Source organism: Bemisia tabaci, chromosome 2 (genome assembly GCF_918797505.1).
Source record: "Bemisia tabaci chromosome 2, PGI_BMITA_v3".
NCBI classification, from domain to species: Eukaryota; Metazoa; Arthropoda; class Insecta; order Hemiptera; family Aleyrodidae; genus Bemisia; species Bemisia tabaci.
Genome location: NC_092794.1, coordinates 23,209,677 through 23,227,488, shown reverse-complemented (window position 1 = coordinate 23,227,488; position 17,812 = coordinate 23,209,677). Strand labels below are relative to the sequence as shown.

General features: G+C 41.4%; 1 protein-coding gene across 3 annotated transcripts in view; it reads left to right on the top strand.

Moving 5' to 3' along the window:
• The window catches only part of LOC109043697 (nephrin), a 407,037-nt gene that overhangs the window by 348,654 nt on the left and 40,571 nt on the right, over positions 1-17,812 (top strand). For all 3 annotated transcript variants that reach the window (XM_072296973.1, XM_072296974.1, XM_072296975.1), the window contains exon 6: positions 571-722. In XM_072296973.1, the coding sequence (XP_072153074.1) occupies positions 571-722 (152 nt within the window). The remainder of the gene's footprint in view (positions 1-570; positions 723-17,812) is intronic.

Genomic DNA, 17,812 nt, shown 5'->3' with positions numbered 1-17,812 from the left:
GTGTAGAGGCGATAACCCGAGTCTTCTATAATCGACTCTCCGCGCATCCTGACCCCGGAGGTGGGCACGCGGCGACAGGAGGTTGTCTCAGTAAAATTAAGTTTACTCGCGAACCCTTTGACCGATTTTCAAAAACTTGAGCTTGTTTTAAAGCTTAGAGTATGTCTTATATGTGCCTCTTTACCGATTTGATTTATCTCTTTTCGTTCGGAAGATACAAGGTAGGGAAACTTACTTTTTGGATGACCCTCGTATTTGCTCCCTATCTTTGCATGGAGAGTTTGTTTTGATGTAAAGGTGGACTCTCAGGGTAGGGTGGGATATTCCCTCCATTTTGGCCTCAACTTGAGAGCTTTTTTTGAGCTTGGGAGTTAATTTCAGAGAAAACCAGTGGCCACATCGTGTTTTTCGCGAACTTTTACATAAGAATCAACAGTCAAACCGCAAATTCCTCACACATGCAACATCTCCATTACGGCCGGATTTTTTTTTTCTTTTTGAAAGTGATGAGTTCACCTTTGGAAACTCTCGGAAGCCCTTGCTAATATTTTGTTCCTCTGTTTGTTACAGTTCCACCTTTAGACGTGAGGATTACTGAAACAACGCAGCCGCTGTCGGCTGGTCGGAGGGCCGAGTTTCAGTGCCAGTCTTCCGGCTCGCGACCCCCCGCCAAGGTCACGTGGTGGCTGGATCAAGAACGATTGCCCACCACCAAAGAAACGGTTCGTATCTCATCCACCCTCTCTCTTCGACTTAAAATGTGCCCTTGTTGCTTCATTCATCGTATGCAATACCTTAAAAATACCTTGCAGTGAAGAAAAAGTTACGCACTATACAGAGTGATCCAGGGTTAAACGACCACTTTGCAGGAGAGTGTTCTATGTGTCAAAATAGGACTTTTATGTTTTATAAATTGTTTTCCAAAAGTGCCCCCAGGTGGAGCTACAGCCCCCCAAATTTTCGGGAAGTAAATTATTTTTGCTGAATTTTGGCAACGGTTGTGAACCAAATCTCATGAAAATTTGTACTTTCCAGTACTCTCATGCCCTGCATTCATCGATGATATTAAAAAAAACAAAACATTAAAATCTCAATATACAGAGGGGGTTTGGGGTGTTTCGGCTCCTGCAATTTGGCCATTTAAACCTGGATCACCCTGTACAGACATACCGTCCGTTCCGGGCTGTAAGGCTGAAAGTTCCGGGTACTGGAGCCGTAGCTTCGATTGCTCTGGGTGCTTCGCCCGGAACTTTCGGTCTCTGAGCCCTAAACGCGGACGGTATGTCTATATAGCCCATAAGAACGGCTTTCACAGCTGGAGTTTTTTTTTTTTTTTAATGTGAATGTTTCCCCTTGAAATAGTTTTTTATTGAATTTTTTATTTTGCACGTAAAATTTACCCATGTAGATCATTTTCTACTCCGAGTATCTGTAAGCACTTTTTGAAACTTTTTAAATAATGCACTAAATTGGTACTTTTAAAATTTTTTTTGACCAATTTGTCAAATTTTCAAGTCCTGGAATGTCCCTGGTTTTTTAACATTTGCTAAAATTCAACAGTGTTGAGATGCAAGATTAAAAGATTCTTGTGACGTCATATAACGCTTGTGCCCCTCCCTTTGTCGTCGTGCTCTTGTCATGCAAGTTCCACCTCCGTCAGGGTGTAACCTAATTTATGATTGAGGCCTATATGCCATCGTAAATAGCCGTAAATCATTACTGCTCGGAATCTAAATGCCTTCAAACTTTTCTATAGGCAATACCGCATAGCCTCTGAGTTTAAATAGTTGCATCATTCGAATTGTATCAACCTAATGTGGTTTCTTCGTCAACGATTTGTGGCTGAATAATATTCGTGACGCTTTGAAAAGTCCTAGAATATCATTTTTTTTTGATGAGCAGCCCCAAAATGCTCGTAAACCCTCGAATTTTATATTATTTTGCTAATTTGTTCATGATTGTTTGGGAGATAGGTGTTTTTTCTCTGCTTTTGCTATAAAGAGTGTTTGACTTACTCTTATACATTTGCTAATTTACAAGGGTGAAAGAAAAGGACAAGTCTATTCTCAAGGTTATGTCGAGTGTATTTTAAAAAAAATTGGCTGACAAAATTGTTTTGTATTTACTCGATATTTCATAGTTTCTTTTATGGATATTAAGTTCTAGTACAATCAATCCATTTCAAATCAGCATGCAGCTGTGGACAGCGAAATCCCTCCTCATACAAACGTATCCTCACAAAAGTGGGAAAACATCTTAATCTACGGAATTGCGTGTTACAGCTCTCCATAAAATAGTTTTCTCTAAAAGAGGGCGAGCGACAATAATGCCGCAAAGAACGTTCTATTATCATTCGAATGTTGCCAAATTTCTCGCAGAAAATATTTTTCTTTGAGAAAAGCAACGTTTTGGGGATTGCCCATAAATGATTTAAGGCACTGTTTCCGATTTGTAGATGCCCTCCTCCCCCATTTTCTCTAAGGCACTTGGAAAGCAACCATAAATCCTCTTCTAACTTTATGTAAGGCGTTTTACAGTATCTACCGCTTTGAAAAGAAATGAATACATAACTTTATAGAACGTCAAAACTTTTACAAAATGGACCTTTATTGAATAAGGTAATTAATATATGTAGAAGTCTGATATAAAGATCGGCTCTAACCCCTCTTCAGGAGTCACCCATAATGCAGCTAAAAATCTTTTTTCCCCCTCCTCAGGTTGCCTTACCAGGGTGTCTTCAAGTCCGGGATTTCCGGAAAGTCCGGAAATAGCACTGATTTTTTAAGGACGATCCGGAAGTACTAAAAAAGTGCCGAAATTCCGCAAGAAGGTCCGGAATTTTTTATCATTTTTGTCACAATTTGAGCGAGAAATTCAAATTTTTGAAATTTTGCCGAATTTCGTCAAATGAGGGTACTAAAAAAGTACTGAATTTTTCCGTCGAGAAGGTACCGAATTTCTCGGAAATGTACTGAAAAAGTACTGTAAAAGTACTGATTTTTGGGTCAGCCTGTTTTGGTAGACACCCTGCTAACGTATTTTACGTGCTTTTCTTGATATTTTTAGATCTACTGGATTATACTGCTAGTGAAATTTTCGGAAAAATTTTTCTGTACAAATTCCTAATTTCTCAGAAAAATCCGATATTTTGGCAACGTCTGAATGATCTTACGCCATTTCACCTCAACACGTGGTAGAATAAAAGCCGAACGACATAGACGGTGGCAATGTTTCAAGTTCTAATCTGGGATTGTGAGTAGGAAGTCAATATCGAAAGCAGCGCCAAAAAGCGGAGTCCCTAAGCCAGTGGGAATCCACGGCTCGCAGCATCCCTTAGTTCCACCCTTGAGTTAGAGAACTCCCGTCTTGGAGAGGGGCGATTAACCTCTAATCGTCATGAAGACATCTAATCGGCCGCCGTGCCCGCCGCGTCGCACAGGGACCTTCCCACCCCCAAAACTGACCAAAATGTCGTCGATGGTGAAACTACGAAATCGCTTATCTTAGTTTGCGACCCCGCTAATTTCTCGTCTAATCCAATTTTGCGATGAGTGGGGGTCATTAGTGCGCAAGATCTTGCGTCATTGATCCGTGCCCTCTCTGGAAAAATTCTGCATTTTCGTGCAAAAAGTTTTAGTAGTGGTTCCTCCAAAAAACAAAGCAAGGATGGTAACGCTGGAACATCGAAATCAAAACCGACAATTTGTGACCACCCAGGGAAAAATGAGACTTTTTTCCCTTTTTTCTACGATTTTTTCCTTCATACCTCGCGAGTTTTCAGATAAAGCCTGGAATGTATGCAATCTCCTACGCTTTGATTCTTGGAGCGGTATTTGCCTACTAGATTGCGATTGTCCGGTCAGTTAATCTTCAAGCCACGAATGAATTTTTGTGTCTACGTCATTTTTGTCGCAATTCGAGCAAAGATTTCAAATTCCCGACTTTTTTCGAATTTTGTCAAATTGATGGAGGTACTGAAAAAGTTCTGATTTTTCTGTTCAGGAGGAACTGACATTTTTGGAATGTACCGGAAAAGCAATGTAAAAGTACTTATTTTTGACAAGCCTGTTTTGTAGACACCCTTAAATTGCTTCAAGTTTAAGTAATTTAACTAATCTAGCTAGATCGCGATTGTACGGTCAGTCAACATTCAAGCCACGAATGAAATTTTGCGCCTCTGTCATTCTTGTCGCAATTTGAGCGAGGATTTCAAACTCTCGAAATTGTTCGAATTTTGTCAAATGGAGGCACTGGAAAAGTACTTAATTTTTCTGTTGAGGAGGTATTACATTTCTTAAGAATGCACTCAAAAAGTACGGTAAAAGTACTGATTTATGGCCAACCTGTTGAGACACCCTTCCTGGCCGCATCCACTGAAAAAAAAAGTTACGGGCTTTATAGACGTACCGTCTGTTTCGGGCTCAGAGGCCGAGAGCTCCGGGTGGTGGAACCGTAGCTTCGATTGCTCCATCTCTAACGCCCGGAACTTTCGGGCTCTGAGCCCGGGACGTGAACGGTATGTCTTGTCTATATCAGTGCTCCCATTCCATTTCCGTCAAAAGTTCCGGGATTCGGAACTTTTTTGTTCCAATTTCTCCCTCCTAAAAACCGTCAAAAGTTCCGGGATCATTTTAGATTTATTGGAAAGTTCCGAAAAATGCAAGAGATCCGGAACATTTCGGGAATATCAAAAGTTCCGGGAAAATTTCGGGAAATTCTCAGAAGTTCCGAAATTTGGCACTTGTCCCGGGAAATGAGAGCACTGGTCTATATAGCCCGTAAGTACGGCTTCCACGGTCGGAGTTTTTTTTCAGTGTCAGAGATTTCGATTCTGGGCAAATTCGGGCGCGTTGGAGGAGGGTGTGCGTAGAGGGGCGATCCTAGGGGATGGAGGGATCCGATGAAGCAGGACTTTGTTGATTCGGTCGGAATTACCGCTAACGAGGAAATAAAAAGGGAACACACAAAACCTGGGCGGGATCCGGACTCGTGCTCGGAATCCGGAATCCCAATTCTCGACGGCGGAGGGGCGGGGAGGGAGCAGCGATCGCATGGTGCCCGCGGCAGCCACACCCGCACCCGGGACCGGGGTGTCCGGGGCGTCCACCTGTTAAACGAACAAAGTAAACGTCGCCGATCCCGCCCGCCCTAACCACCCTCCTCCTTTCCTCCTCTCTGCAATCCTATGTAAGAACGCCGTATTAGCCTTTGAAAGTTGCCAAATTTCTCCTGACGGGGTGTCTGCAAGTCCGGAATTTCCGGCAACTTCGGAAATAGTACTGATTTTTTAAGGGCGGTCTGGAAGTACTTTAAAAGTGCGGAAATTCCGTTAAAAGGTCCGGAATTTTTTATTTTTGGCGCAATTCGAGAGAGAAATTCAAAATTTTTAAATTTTTCGAATTTCGTCAAATCGAGCAACTGAAAAAGTTCTGAATTTTTCCGTTGAGGAGGTACTGAATTTCTCGGAAATGTACTGAAAAAGTACTGTAAAAGTACTGATTTTTGGGTCAGCCTGTTTTGGTAGACACCCTGCTTACGTATTCTACGTGCTTTCCTTGATATTATCAGATCTACTGCATTCCACTGCCGTGCTAAGGAAAAAACGCCGTATGAACCTCCAGGCGTTGCCAAATTTCCTTTGATAAAACACGAATTCCCTGGTAAACTTATGAATATTTTCTTTCCAATTTTTGGAAGGAAGGAGGCACTGAAAAAGCACTGAATTGTTCCGTTGAGGAGGTACTGAATTTCTCGCGAATGTACTGAAAAAGTACTGTAAAAGTACTGATTTTTGGCCAGCCTCTTTAGTAGACACCCTGCCGGATAAAACATGTATTTTTGAGAAAATTTATGCATATTTTTCTTTGAAATTGCCAGATATTGTAGATAAAATCGCGAACACAATTGTCTGAAAAATTCGAAGAAAAATATTCACAATTTTTTCAGTAAATTCGTTTCATATTGAAGGAAATATGATAACGCCTGAAGGTTCATCATACGGCTTTCTTCCTTAGCAGGGCAGTTCTTTCCTCCTCTCTGCAATCCTGAGTAAGAACGCCGTATCAGCCTTTGAATGTTGCGAAATTTCGTTGGATAAAATACATATTCCGCCACCTTCCGGCCAAATTATCACAAGCGCAATGCGGGGTTTCAAAATTGCCGCCGCCATTTTATTTTTTTATAGAGAAATTGTTGGTTGAGTTTGTTTCAAAATTTCACTGAATTTTATTGTCAGCACATTGAATTTCAGTAAAATTTTCGGATAGCTTCGTTGAACAATGTCTCTGTAAAAAAATAAAATGATGGCGAAAATTTTGAAACATTAAATCGCGCTTGTGATCGATTGGCCCAAAGGTGACGATTTCTGTAAAGATTAATTTTTCCTTTTCTTAGATTTTGCTTTTTTTATTGTTTACTATTATTCGATAATTCATCTATTTATCGCGGACGCCTGTACTGATTTCCGTTCGGAGCTGATGGTTGCTCCAAGCTTATCGTGATTGTCGTCAATGTACAGAAGCACAAGATGAGCGGCTCCCGTAAATTTCCATGACGCGACACTAAATTAGCCCGCGCGGTTCTTAATGCTGTATTCTGCCGTAAGAAAGAACGCCGTATGAACATTCAAGAGTTGACAAATTTCCTTCAGCAAAATTTTTATCTTTGAGGAAAGTTATGAATATTCTTCCGTGAAATTTTCAGGAACTTTAGGTGAAATCGCGAATAAAATTATCTGAAAAATTGGATGAAAAATATTCATAAGTTTACTCGGAAATCCGTGTTTTATCAATCGAAATTTGGCAACGCCTGAAGGTACATACGGCGTTTTCCCTTAGCACGGCAGTATTCGCGAAAGATTTATCTTGGGCAGTGGCTCTCCTCCGAATGCTTTTTATTATATTCCGGCTCCGGGCGGCTAATAAACGCTGTAAAAATAACTTGCACCGTCGCCAGATTGTGCAGAAAATTCGACAGACTCCCCCGTTCTATTCTACGTAAAATGTCCAGGTTTTTGCGCTCAATCTGGCGACCTTGCTCGTCGGGCACGGCTACGAGATGACGCTGAGCGCGAATCGTCAAAGGTGCATAGTTCGGAGCCTCAACTTGTGCGGGTTTAATGGGATTGCCGGTTTTAATCGCGTTAAGGAGCGCTTCTCGCTCCGGCCATTAATACTCATAAGGGAGCAACCCTCCCCCGCCTCCCCTTCCCCCTTTTGCCAGGAAACGAGGGAAACACACAATCCACCGGAGCAAACTCATTTCCTAAAAGAAACAAAGCTCTTGAACGAGGTAAAAAGAATTTATTATCCTATTTCCCTCGAAATAATTCCTCGTAATGGCAATTTCGAAAAACGTGTCCACTATTTCATTCTTATTAGTTCCATCGCCTGCTCATTTATTAACTTATTCTTCTCGTCACTCTCCTAGGTCTATTGACCGGGGAGGTGGGGGAGGAGCTCGGTTGTAAGAATCGAACGTTTGTTAGGAAGAATCGAACGTTAGGTACTCAATATCGTCCGAGCTATTCGCTACGTAAAACTGAGCTTTCGGCAGGGACGATTCTTGCAAGTTGGCAACGCTGTCTTTTCTCCATTTAAATGTATCATATACAATCGAATCTAGTGAGGCAGCCTAGAATCGATATATTCAATGGATTTAAAGGAGTATTAACAGTGTTGCCAACTTGCTGAAATCGCCACTGGCTTTTGCTTCAAGTGATAAAACGTGCAGCTCATACAACTAGACTCTGACTGGTTCAATCCGAGATTTTGGTCGTAATAGCTGAACGTGTCGTGTCCAATACTGCCCGAGCTATTCGGGTTAAAAAATTTCGGTGCAAATGTTTCCATACTCTCTCCTGAAATCCTGTTCCTCCGTAAAATATCAGAATTTTTGGGCTGTGAGCTGAAATTTTTCAAAATGTATACTGATTCTCAGACAGACCAAGTTTTAATTTTCGATTAATCGTTAGTGAGTAATTGACAGCAATTGAACGACTAATAGAAAGAGGGTTATTCAAAATCGGCGATTTTACCCAACGCTTGGATTTTGCCCGGAGTTGGATATGTTGTTCCCTATCACAAGACACGCCTTTTTCCGGCATTGGCAAGTTCACCCGAAATTTTTCCCGCGCGCTACAGCGTTGCCAAGTTGAAAACAGGCACATTCCGTAAGTGGCATTAAAATTGAGCTATGAAGTTGCGGTTTTAACGAAAATTCTCTAAAAATTACGCACTTTTAGGATATGACCATGTTTTTAATGTCGCATTAATTTTAACATGCATTATTGCCAAATTTCCGATTTTTAAATTCGACAAATGCTACATATTCGCAAATACCCAAAAAAGCTATCTTCAAATTTGAATAAAAAGTTGTCTAATCGATAGTTCGTTCGATTCCGCATCCATCGATATATTATAGCTCGCTGGGAAACTTTTGGTTCGCGAGATATCATCATTTTTGTGAACAGCTTTATGGAGCGACGACGCTTTTTGAGTCCGGGCGGATAGAAATTTTAGCCTCCAAAAACACCGGGTAGCATTAATTCCATGGTTTCCTATGTAATTTTTGGCGCTGAATCCGAATTTGACCATTTCATAAAAAAATTGTCACCAAGATGTTGCCAAATTTGGCAAAAATTGCTTAAAATCGGCCTTTTTGGCGGATTGTAGCCTGTGACTTGCCAGGAGTTGATCAGACGACAAAATTGGTTATTTCCACAGTTAAAACTCGTTAAACTATCTACAAGCTGAGTCAAATTCTTTCTGCTCACGGTAAAATTAAACGCGCGACAAGCAGCAAACTGAAAAAAAGACACCAAAATTGGCGCTTTTTGCGGTTTTTGTCGTAAGTTTCTTGTTTTCCGATTAAGAGAATGTTTCTTGACTATACTAATGAACAACATGAGCAGAATTTAATAAAATTGAACAATAAAATAAGATCGAACATATTCCAATGTTGCCAAGTTTAAACAAAATACTTTAATTTTCGCTGGTTTTTTCGATATTATTGTCCTATATTCTTTGTTCACCTCTTATTTTTAAATTTTATAAATGTATCTCTCTTGCAAAATAATACACTTCTGTAGAATAATTTAATTTTCAACTTAGATATATACTAATAACTAGGGTATTTAGTTCAGAGAGGAAAAATTCATAAAATAGTGAGTTTTATCGAATCGTGTCAATAAACCACATTTTGAAACAATAATGGAAAATTTTCTGTTAAAAATTAATGAATAAAATGTACTCCTCAGACAGACTTCATTAAAACAAGACAAGACGCATTGCAATATTGCCAAAATTACGTACAAATCGTTGAATTTTGGCGGTATTTGACCGTTATTATTCATTACCCTATATTTAGAATACAATTTTATTTTATAATTCTGAGATAATGGAGTTTAATAGAAAAAAGTAACGACACCAAACTGAAGAAGACGCCCAGGAAAGGACAATAAGGGGCTTAAAAAGGAACAAGGGCGCTCTAAATTACTGAGGACCTGTGGGTGGACAAGGGACTATGGCGGTTAGGCGTCGCGGGGCCCGAGAGACCGCTGTTAAAGCGGCTCTTTATCTATATATGTAACAATACAATAGTTTGTCGTTACACTCGGCGTAATTAGGATTTTTCCTAATTTTCTCTTAATCGGAAAACAAGAAACTTACGACAAAAACCGCAAAAAGCGCCAATTTTGGTGTCTTTTTTTCAGTTTGCTGCTTGTCGCGCGTTTAATTTACCGTGAGCAGAAAGAATTTGACTCAGCTTGTAGATAGTTTAACGAGTTTTAACTGTGGAAATAACCAATTTTGTCGTCTGATCAACTCCTGGCAAGTCACAGGCTACAATCCGCCAAAAAGGCCGATTTTAAGCAATTTTTGCCAAATTTGGCAACATCTTGGTGACAATTTTTTTATGAAATGGTCAAATTCGGATTCAGCGCCAAAAATTACATAGGAAACCATGGAATTAATGCTACCCGGTGTTTTTGGAGGCTAAAATTTCTATCCGCCCGGACTCAAAAAGCGTCGTCGCTCCATAAAGCTGTTCACAAAAATGATGATATCTCGCGAACCAAAAGTTTCCCAGCGAGCTATAATATATCGATGGATGCGGAATCGAACGAACTATCGATTAGACAACTTTTTATTCAAATTTGAAGATAGCTTTTTTGGGTATTTGCGAATATGTAGCATTTGTCGAATTTAAAAATCGGAAATTTGGCAATAATGCATGTTAAAATTAATGCTACATTAAAAACATGGTCATATCCTAAAAGTGCGTAATTTTTAGAGAATTTTCGTTAAAACCGCAACTTCATAGCTCAATTTTGATGCCACTTACGGAATTTGCCTGTTTTCAACTTGGCAACGCTGTAGCGCGCGGGAAAAATTTCGGGTGAACTTGCCAATGCCGGAAAAAGGCGTGTCTTGTGATAGGGAACAACATATCCAACTCCGGGCAAAATCCAAGCGTTGGGTAAAATCGCCGATTTTGAATAACCCTCTTTCAACAATCTATTAATTAGTCGAAATTTGAATAATCCATTCATGTAATTCTTTCGTGTGTCAGGAATTTGCGATTTAAGCACTGATTCTTTCGTGAATTTCGCCAAAAACACGATGGTTCGACTAGTTTTCGCTGAAATCAACTCCAAAGTTCCAAAAAGCTCTCAAAGTTAAAGCCGTAATGGACGGAACACTCCACGCTAACCTGGGAGTCCATCTCTACATCAAGGTGAACCCTCTATGCAAAAATATGGATCAAATACATTTGCAGGGTTGCCGTGTTTCCAGTTTTCGAGTCCCCAATCAAAGTTCCCTATATACATCTTTGCACAGAGAGTTTGTCTTGATGTAGAGGTGGACTCTCAGGGTAGCGTGGGATATCTCATCACATACGGCCTCAACTTTGAGAGCTTTTTTGAACTTTTGAGTTTATTTCAGCGAAAACCAATCGCACCATCGTGTTTTTTGCGAAATTTTACGTAAATCGCAAATCCCTGACACATGCAAGACTAGTGGCGAAGCGTGAATCATCGATTATATATCCCCATATGAAGCTATGGTGAAGAATCGATTATTCCTTTCTGTTTAACGCGGTCCAATTGCTAATCGAAAAAAATCTACTGTTTCAAATGGTGGTGGAGCCAAAACGGGGAGTGATATCGGCAACGGGGGCTGGCGGAGGAGTGATTTGGCCCGTCATGAAGTCCCCGGGAAAGCGGGATCCAGTCCGCGCGATAATCGGACGGGCTGAGTCGGGGGATGGGGCCACGCCAACAATCTGAGCCCTGATTTTCGGGCAGGATGCGACGCCACGCCACGCCGAAAGTCAATGATTCATTTACGTTTCGGTTTGTTTCGTTCGCCCGCTTTTGAATTTCCAATGATTTCATGCTGCAGCGGGCACCCCCTCCCCGCATCCAACCCCGCTTCATCCCTTACCGACTTTTATCACACGATGCCTAGTCCCCTTGTTGCCGTGCAGCGTGCTCACGGACGATCAACTTATAGAATCCCCACTTTCGCAGAATACTGCAGTCAGTGTTCGAAACTCACCTTTGAGTTTCAGGAGCCATGTGGCCCATCAAGCTCGACTTTTAGGGGCCATTGAAGATTTTTTAGGGGCCAAATTGACTTTTTGCTCAAATATCAAGGCGCATTTAGTGAAAAGCTAGACGCAAGATGTTTTAGTTACCTACAGAACTAGTAGCTGCAATTTGTAACTTTCAAAAAATCATACCTAATACTAGCCTAGCCGACTATGAAAATAAAAAATAATACCCTTTTTATGTAATGGAAATAAAATGGTCGATTTTTAATCATCCAAACGATTTCCAAGAGTCTTTCGGGAGAATGGTGGTAATTTAACAGAGAACGGAGATTTCTTTCAATAAAATTCTTCGCTCAAACGTTTCTGAACCCATTTCTCAAAATTTTAATTTTTGCACTCACGGCTCTCTTCGCTTTTACGGCAGTATCGCAATATAATCGAGCAGAGATACAATATTTCATGAAACTCTATAAAATAAAGTTTCATAACGAAATTTGATGAAATTTCATAACATTTTCTATAAATTCTGCAATAGACTCCATGTATCACGAAACGCATAGGAACAGAACCGGGAACAAACACGAAATGGAAATAAAGCATGGGAATGGACGCACGTCGATGAAGGAGCAGAGTTACAATTTTTCGTGCTTGATGGTTGTCCGTGTTGCATCTACAAAATTGAAGGCGCGTTGGCGCGAGACGTGTCCTCAGATTCCGAGAAAAGTTAAATAAACGAGGCTCAATTATGTCTATCCTATCTTTGGCTGTGTTGCTCAAGTAGCCCTTGAAGCACTTTAAAAAAAAAATACAAATGGAAATAACACAACATGGAAATAGAGCAAGGGAAAGGACAAGCGTTAATGCCGCTGGCGCAGAGATACAACTATTCGTGCTTGATGGATATCCGTGGTGCTTCTGCAAAATTGAAGGCGCGATGGTGCAAGGCGTTAATTCTCGATGCTCCGCTCTATAGATGCACCCAATGAGGTGCCGCTCAGATTTGGGAGAAAATATAAAAAAGTAGGCCCGATTATTCAATTTGATGTCTATTCTTAGGACGTATTTATAGACCTTTATGTGAAGGAGATGATATATACCCGCACCGCAACTCCCTCAGAGGGGATAGTCGGGTCAATTTGACCTGGCTTGGGATTTTTAGGGGTAGTTGTAGTGGTAGTTGTAGGGGTAGTTGTCAAATAATGCATCAGGAATTTGAAATGTTGTGATTGAACGTCACCGAAGCGGCGACAGGTTTCGAGACTCCAGTAAAATGCGCAGCTGCGAAGTGAGGGTGGAAAAAGTAGTTTGAAACCTCGATATAAATTCCTTGCGATGGTTGACAATTTTATTTTGGATGTGGTTGTCATTCCTGCCAACAGCGAAAATCGAATGTAGTATCAGCTCCGTAGCCGGTGGTATTTCATCGGGATGCAGTTTGGCATGAAGTCAAAAACTGAACCTAATCCTCTGGCGAGTTTTCTACTCGAGAGTTTTTGGCGGCTTAGCGCTTGACCGTAGGTTTTACAGACACGAGTCTGCTGGACCCGAAACTTGCTGTAATTGGATAGAACTCAATGAGGTCGAGATTTTTTTTCAAAAATACACGTGTGCAGTGGTTTATCACTCCTGGAATTTCTCAGATGGAGATGCATTAGGAATCGGGAAATAGGAAGAAGCAGAAGACAAAAATGAATAAATGAATATAAAGAAAAAAAGGGAGTAGGAGAATAAGACGAAAAATTAGAAGAGGAAATTGAGGAGGAAGAAAAAAAATATTATGAATAATGCAGATGAGGAGACAAATGAAGAAGAAGAGGAAAAAGAAGAAGAAGAAGAAGAAGAAGAAGAACAACAACAACAACAACAACAACAACAACAACAACAACAACAACAGCAACATGGAAAACAAGGAAAGGAAGAATTGGAGGTAGAAGGGAGGAGAAGGACTGGAAGAAGACAAGAAGGAAGAGGAAGACAAAGAAACAGAAATTATTTTTGTCCCTCTTTTTCTGTTCTACCTCACAAAGTTCTCCCTCTCCCTATTCTTAATCCTCTTTTCCTCTTCTTCCCTTCCTTTCTTCTTTTTTCTCTTTCTGTACGCGCTTCCCTTTACCCTCTGAATCTTCTCAATCTTCCCTCTTATTGAAATTGATAGGGAAAGCTATAGACTAAGGAGACAAACTAATAATAGAGTGAAGGTGAAGGTGGAAGTGGGGAGTCGCAATGGACAAATGAGATAAATAATAGACTAATTAACGGCAACGCACGAGAGACCCTATAACTAGTCCACTATTTCACCCCTTTCCATAACAACCACTCGTTTCAACCAATAAGATTGTTCCATACCCCTTATGTCTCCTTTTTCATCACTTTATCTATCAATTTCAATAATCAGCCCGATGAAATATATTAAAAGTCCGAAAATCTGAGTCGGTCAGACCAGGGTTCAAAACTGACGTCAAATGATGGCAACATCGGGGAGCTCGGCGCGGTTAAGCCCGGGCCTTCGGACGAACCGTGGGCTTTGTTGGTCCGTTCGATAGATTAAATGGGGCGGATACAGAAGTGACTGATGCCCCTGAATTCCTCCTCTTCCTCTTCCTTCCCGACCACCACATATCACGCCGCGCCGCGCCGGCCGCCCCAACCCGCGCTGCATCACACCGTCAGCTCGCAATGATTTTGCTCCCCGCTTCTTGACATCAGAGCCACGTCTAGAGAATGATAGAATGAATGATTTAGTCATGAAATTATTCAGTGATAACGTTTTTTGATGAAGATTGACGACTCATAAAAGACGCCTTCAGTAAGAAACGATACTTCCTAGCGTGGCCTTAGAGAACGAATAGTTGCATCCCGCTGAGTTAACAGCGAAGATTAGCATGTAATGTGGTTGCTTAAGATAATTCCTTTGCTGAAAATTAACGACGTACCCATAAGAAACGCCCTCAGTAAGAAATGAAACTTCCTAGCGTGGCCTCAGAGGACGAATAGTTGCATCCTAGAAAAACCCGCTGAATTAACAGCGAAGATTAGCATGTAATGTGGTTGCTTAAGATAATTTCTTTGATGAAGATTGTCGACGCATAAGAAACGCCTTCAGTAAGAAATGATACTTCCTAGCATGGCCTCAGAGGACGAAGAGTTGCATCCTATAAAAACCCGCTGAATTAACAGCGAAGATTAGCATGTAATGCGGTTGCTTAAGATAATTCTTTTGATGAGGCTTGATGACTCATAAAAAAACGCCTTCAGGGAGAAACGATACTTCCCAGCGTGGCCTCAGAGGACGAAGAGTTGCATCCTATAAAAACCCGCTGAACTAACAGCGAAGATTAGCATGTAATGTTGCTTAAGATGATTCCTTTGATGAAGATTGACGACGCATAAGAGACGCCTTCAGTAAGAAACGATACTTTCTAGCGTGGCCTCAGAGGACGAATATTATGTAAAAACCCTCTGAATAGTGTATAGCAGCGTAGAATAGTGTGTAATGCAGTTGCCTAAGATGATTCCCTTGATGAAAATTGCCTACGCATGAGAAACGCCTTTAGTAAGAAACGATACTTCCTAGCGTGGTCTCAGAGAACGAATAACGCATCATGTAAATATACGTATACATTGGATTGGGTTATATCATTTTTGCGGAAACAAGCAGATAGGAAGAATTCTACTTGCTGTAAAATTTTAAATATTTCTGATATTTCAGTCAGTGCCCAGATTTACCAATAGGGCGCATACTGTGGCAAATCCAGTGGAAGAGGGGGGTGGGCATGGTGGCCTACCCTCTCCCCCCTCGGCCAAAAAATGAAAAGAGGGAGAGGCAAAAAATGCTCTTATAAATACTAAAATAGTTTCAAGACAGAACTTTATGACTTACGTTTACTAAATGAGTATACACAAAACCGTAAAGGTAACCCAACACTGCAAAAATAAATACCTATAGTACATATACCATAATAAAACTACGCTAAAATAGGTATTATTCGTCACTTTTCAACTATCAAATAATGCACAAAATGTATGCTAAAATTGCAAAAAATTCAATCCGGGATGGCCTATTTTTGTTAAATTTACCAGAGGAGGCCCCCCGGACCCCCCAGAGCACCAGCAAATGACCACCCCCTTCTACTCACTACGGATCCGCCACTGTCCGTTTATGAAAATCATAGGTGACCCAGAAATCCCGTAATTTATCAAGAACAATTTGGCAATATCCGATTCCTCGTGCTGTGCGTTTTTTTCCGGGTACGGCTTTAATTAAGCGCGTCACAATCCGTCTCGGTGCTTTTTAAGTAATACCTCGTTGTTGCGGCGATATTTTTCAATGTAATTCCCTTCCTCCCGTAACAATAGGGCAAGCGCAGCCTTTTCCGTTTCGCGGAGGGGAGGGGCGGGGAGGGGGGCGACGCGCCACCGAAGAAGGGCAATTTTACGTTCCTCGAGACATCCCTTCGAGTCCGCGACGCGACGGTGGCTGATTGTGCGGAGGCGGAGGTGTATGCGCTTTGAATATAATGAATGAATCATGAGGGAAAAGAATCGCACTGCACAAATGAATTTATCATGCTAACGGTGGAGTCTTGAAAGAAACCCCGCGACGGAGAAAAGAAAAACACATGGCGAGAGCGGCGGGGGGGGGGGGGGGCGGAGTATGCCTCCACCCCCACCCCCTCCCTCCGGGCCCGGTACTCTCGGCATAGCGAAGAAAGCTGGGATAGTGCGAGCGCATTTTAATTCTCGAGGCCGTGAAAACTATAGGGTGATTCAGGATTAAGGTGATTCGCAGTGCTGTCGTTTTATTTTACCGAAGATTCCACGGTTCCCGAGATAGATGCCGATTTCTTGAGGTCTCGAAAAAAAGTTCGATTTTTTCAAAAGTTCGGGGAAGAAATCCCGAAATATGCCTGGATTCGGTTCCGAAGATCGTCGAATTTGATCAAATAAATCGGTAACGCTCTCCTCGACCCTCTCCTCACCCCCAGGGGGGGAGGGGGTACGCTCTAGGGAGCGTTACGTATTTTATGAACGGCCCCTTAGACTTCTCACAAACTTATTTGTCTTTAATATTGAACGACATCAAGGAGTTTCAGCCTAACTACATTAGGCATTGTCTCATCGAACATGCGAAAATGTGGTTTTGAGGAAATGGAGTGAGGGGTCTTCGAGTGGCAAAGACCGTCCATTATTTAAAGGGGTTTCTTTCCCTTCTCTAGGAACTCGGAGTAAATAAATAACTCATTGAAAAGATTTCTTGCTACGGTGAACTAGCCTAATTCTCTCAGCTCTAATCACGCGCTTAATGCGATTGCAAAGTTCCAGTTCGTTATTCTGAATAAAAAATTGACTTTTGGAATCTTGGGATTTAGTCCCGAATCACCCTGTGCGAAAATGAGGAGGGAGCGAGGCTCTGTTCTCGAGACTGCAGTGCAAATGAGTTGACAATGATTACAAGCGCGATATTTTTTCTTTTATTAAATGTTCATATCTGCCCATATAAATACGCGGAGCCCTCATGAATATTAAAAAGGGTTTAAATAATTCAGAAATTTACATGTTTTCAAACAGTGAATAATGTATGAGCCGGGAGCCCTGGCTGTGTTGCACGCCGTCGCGGGGGCGACCCGTCACGTTGTGCATCACGTCCGAGCTAGAGTCTCTTTATACTGAGAGTCAAGACAATGTGAATCCATCTCTGATTGCTTCCCGTATTTTAGGCCTCCACAGTGTCACAAACGGGAATAAAGATTACAGTTTCACCGATTGCAAAGATTATAATCTGGAATGGACCGGGGAATTACGGGTTCGGCAAGGAACAAACGGAATGAGGGAAGGAACGAAGAAAGGAATTCGAGAATAGGCCGATCAAAGATTACGAAAAACGTTCAATTTCTGTAATCTTTATTCCCGTTTGTGACTCCATGAGGGGTGTTGTCTTGACTCTCAGTATAAAGGGATTCTAGTCCGAGCGACACACGTAAAAACACCTATCTCCGTCGCCACGCTTTAAAATCACCACCCTTCTTCCGGGGTTTTCGAGGATTATTAATGATTGCTCTCTTTTGAGATGTCTACAAAATACTTAACATACGTAAAATTAAGAGAGATCATAAAAAAAAAAATCGGAGAAAAAATTGTTGCTTTTTGTTAGAGAGAATGCAATGCGACGAGAAGTCTGCAACATCGAAATTGAATTACGCGTTTTTCGAATTTTACCGTCGATTTTGAAGACTGCTCGAACTCCAAGCATTGAGTC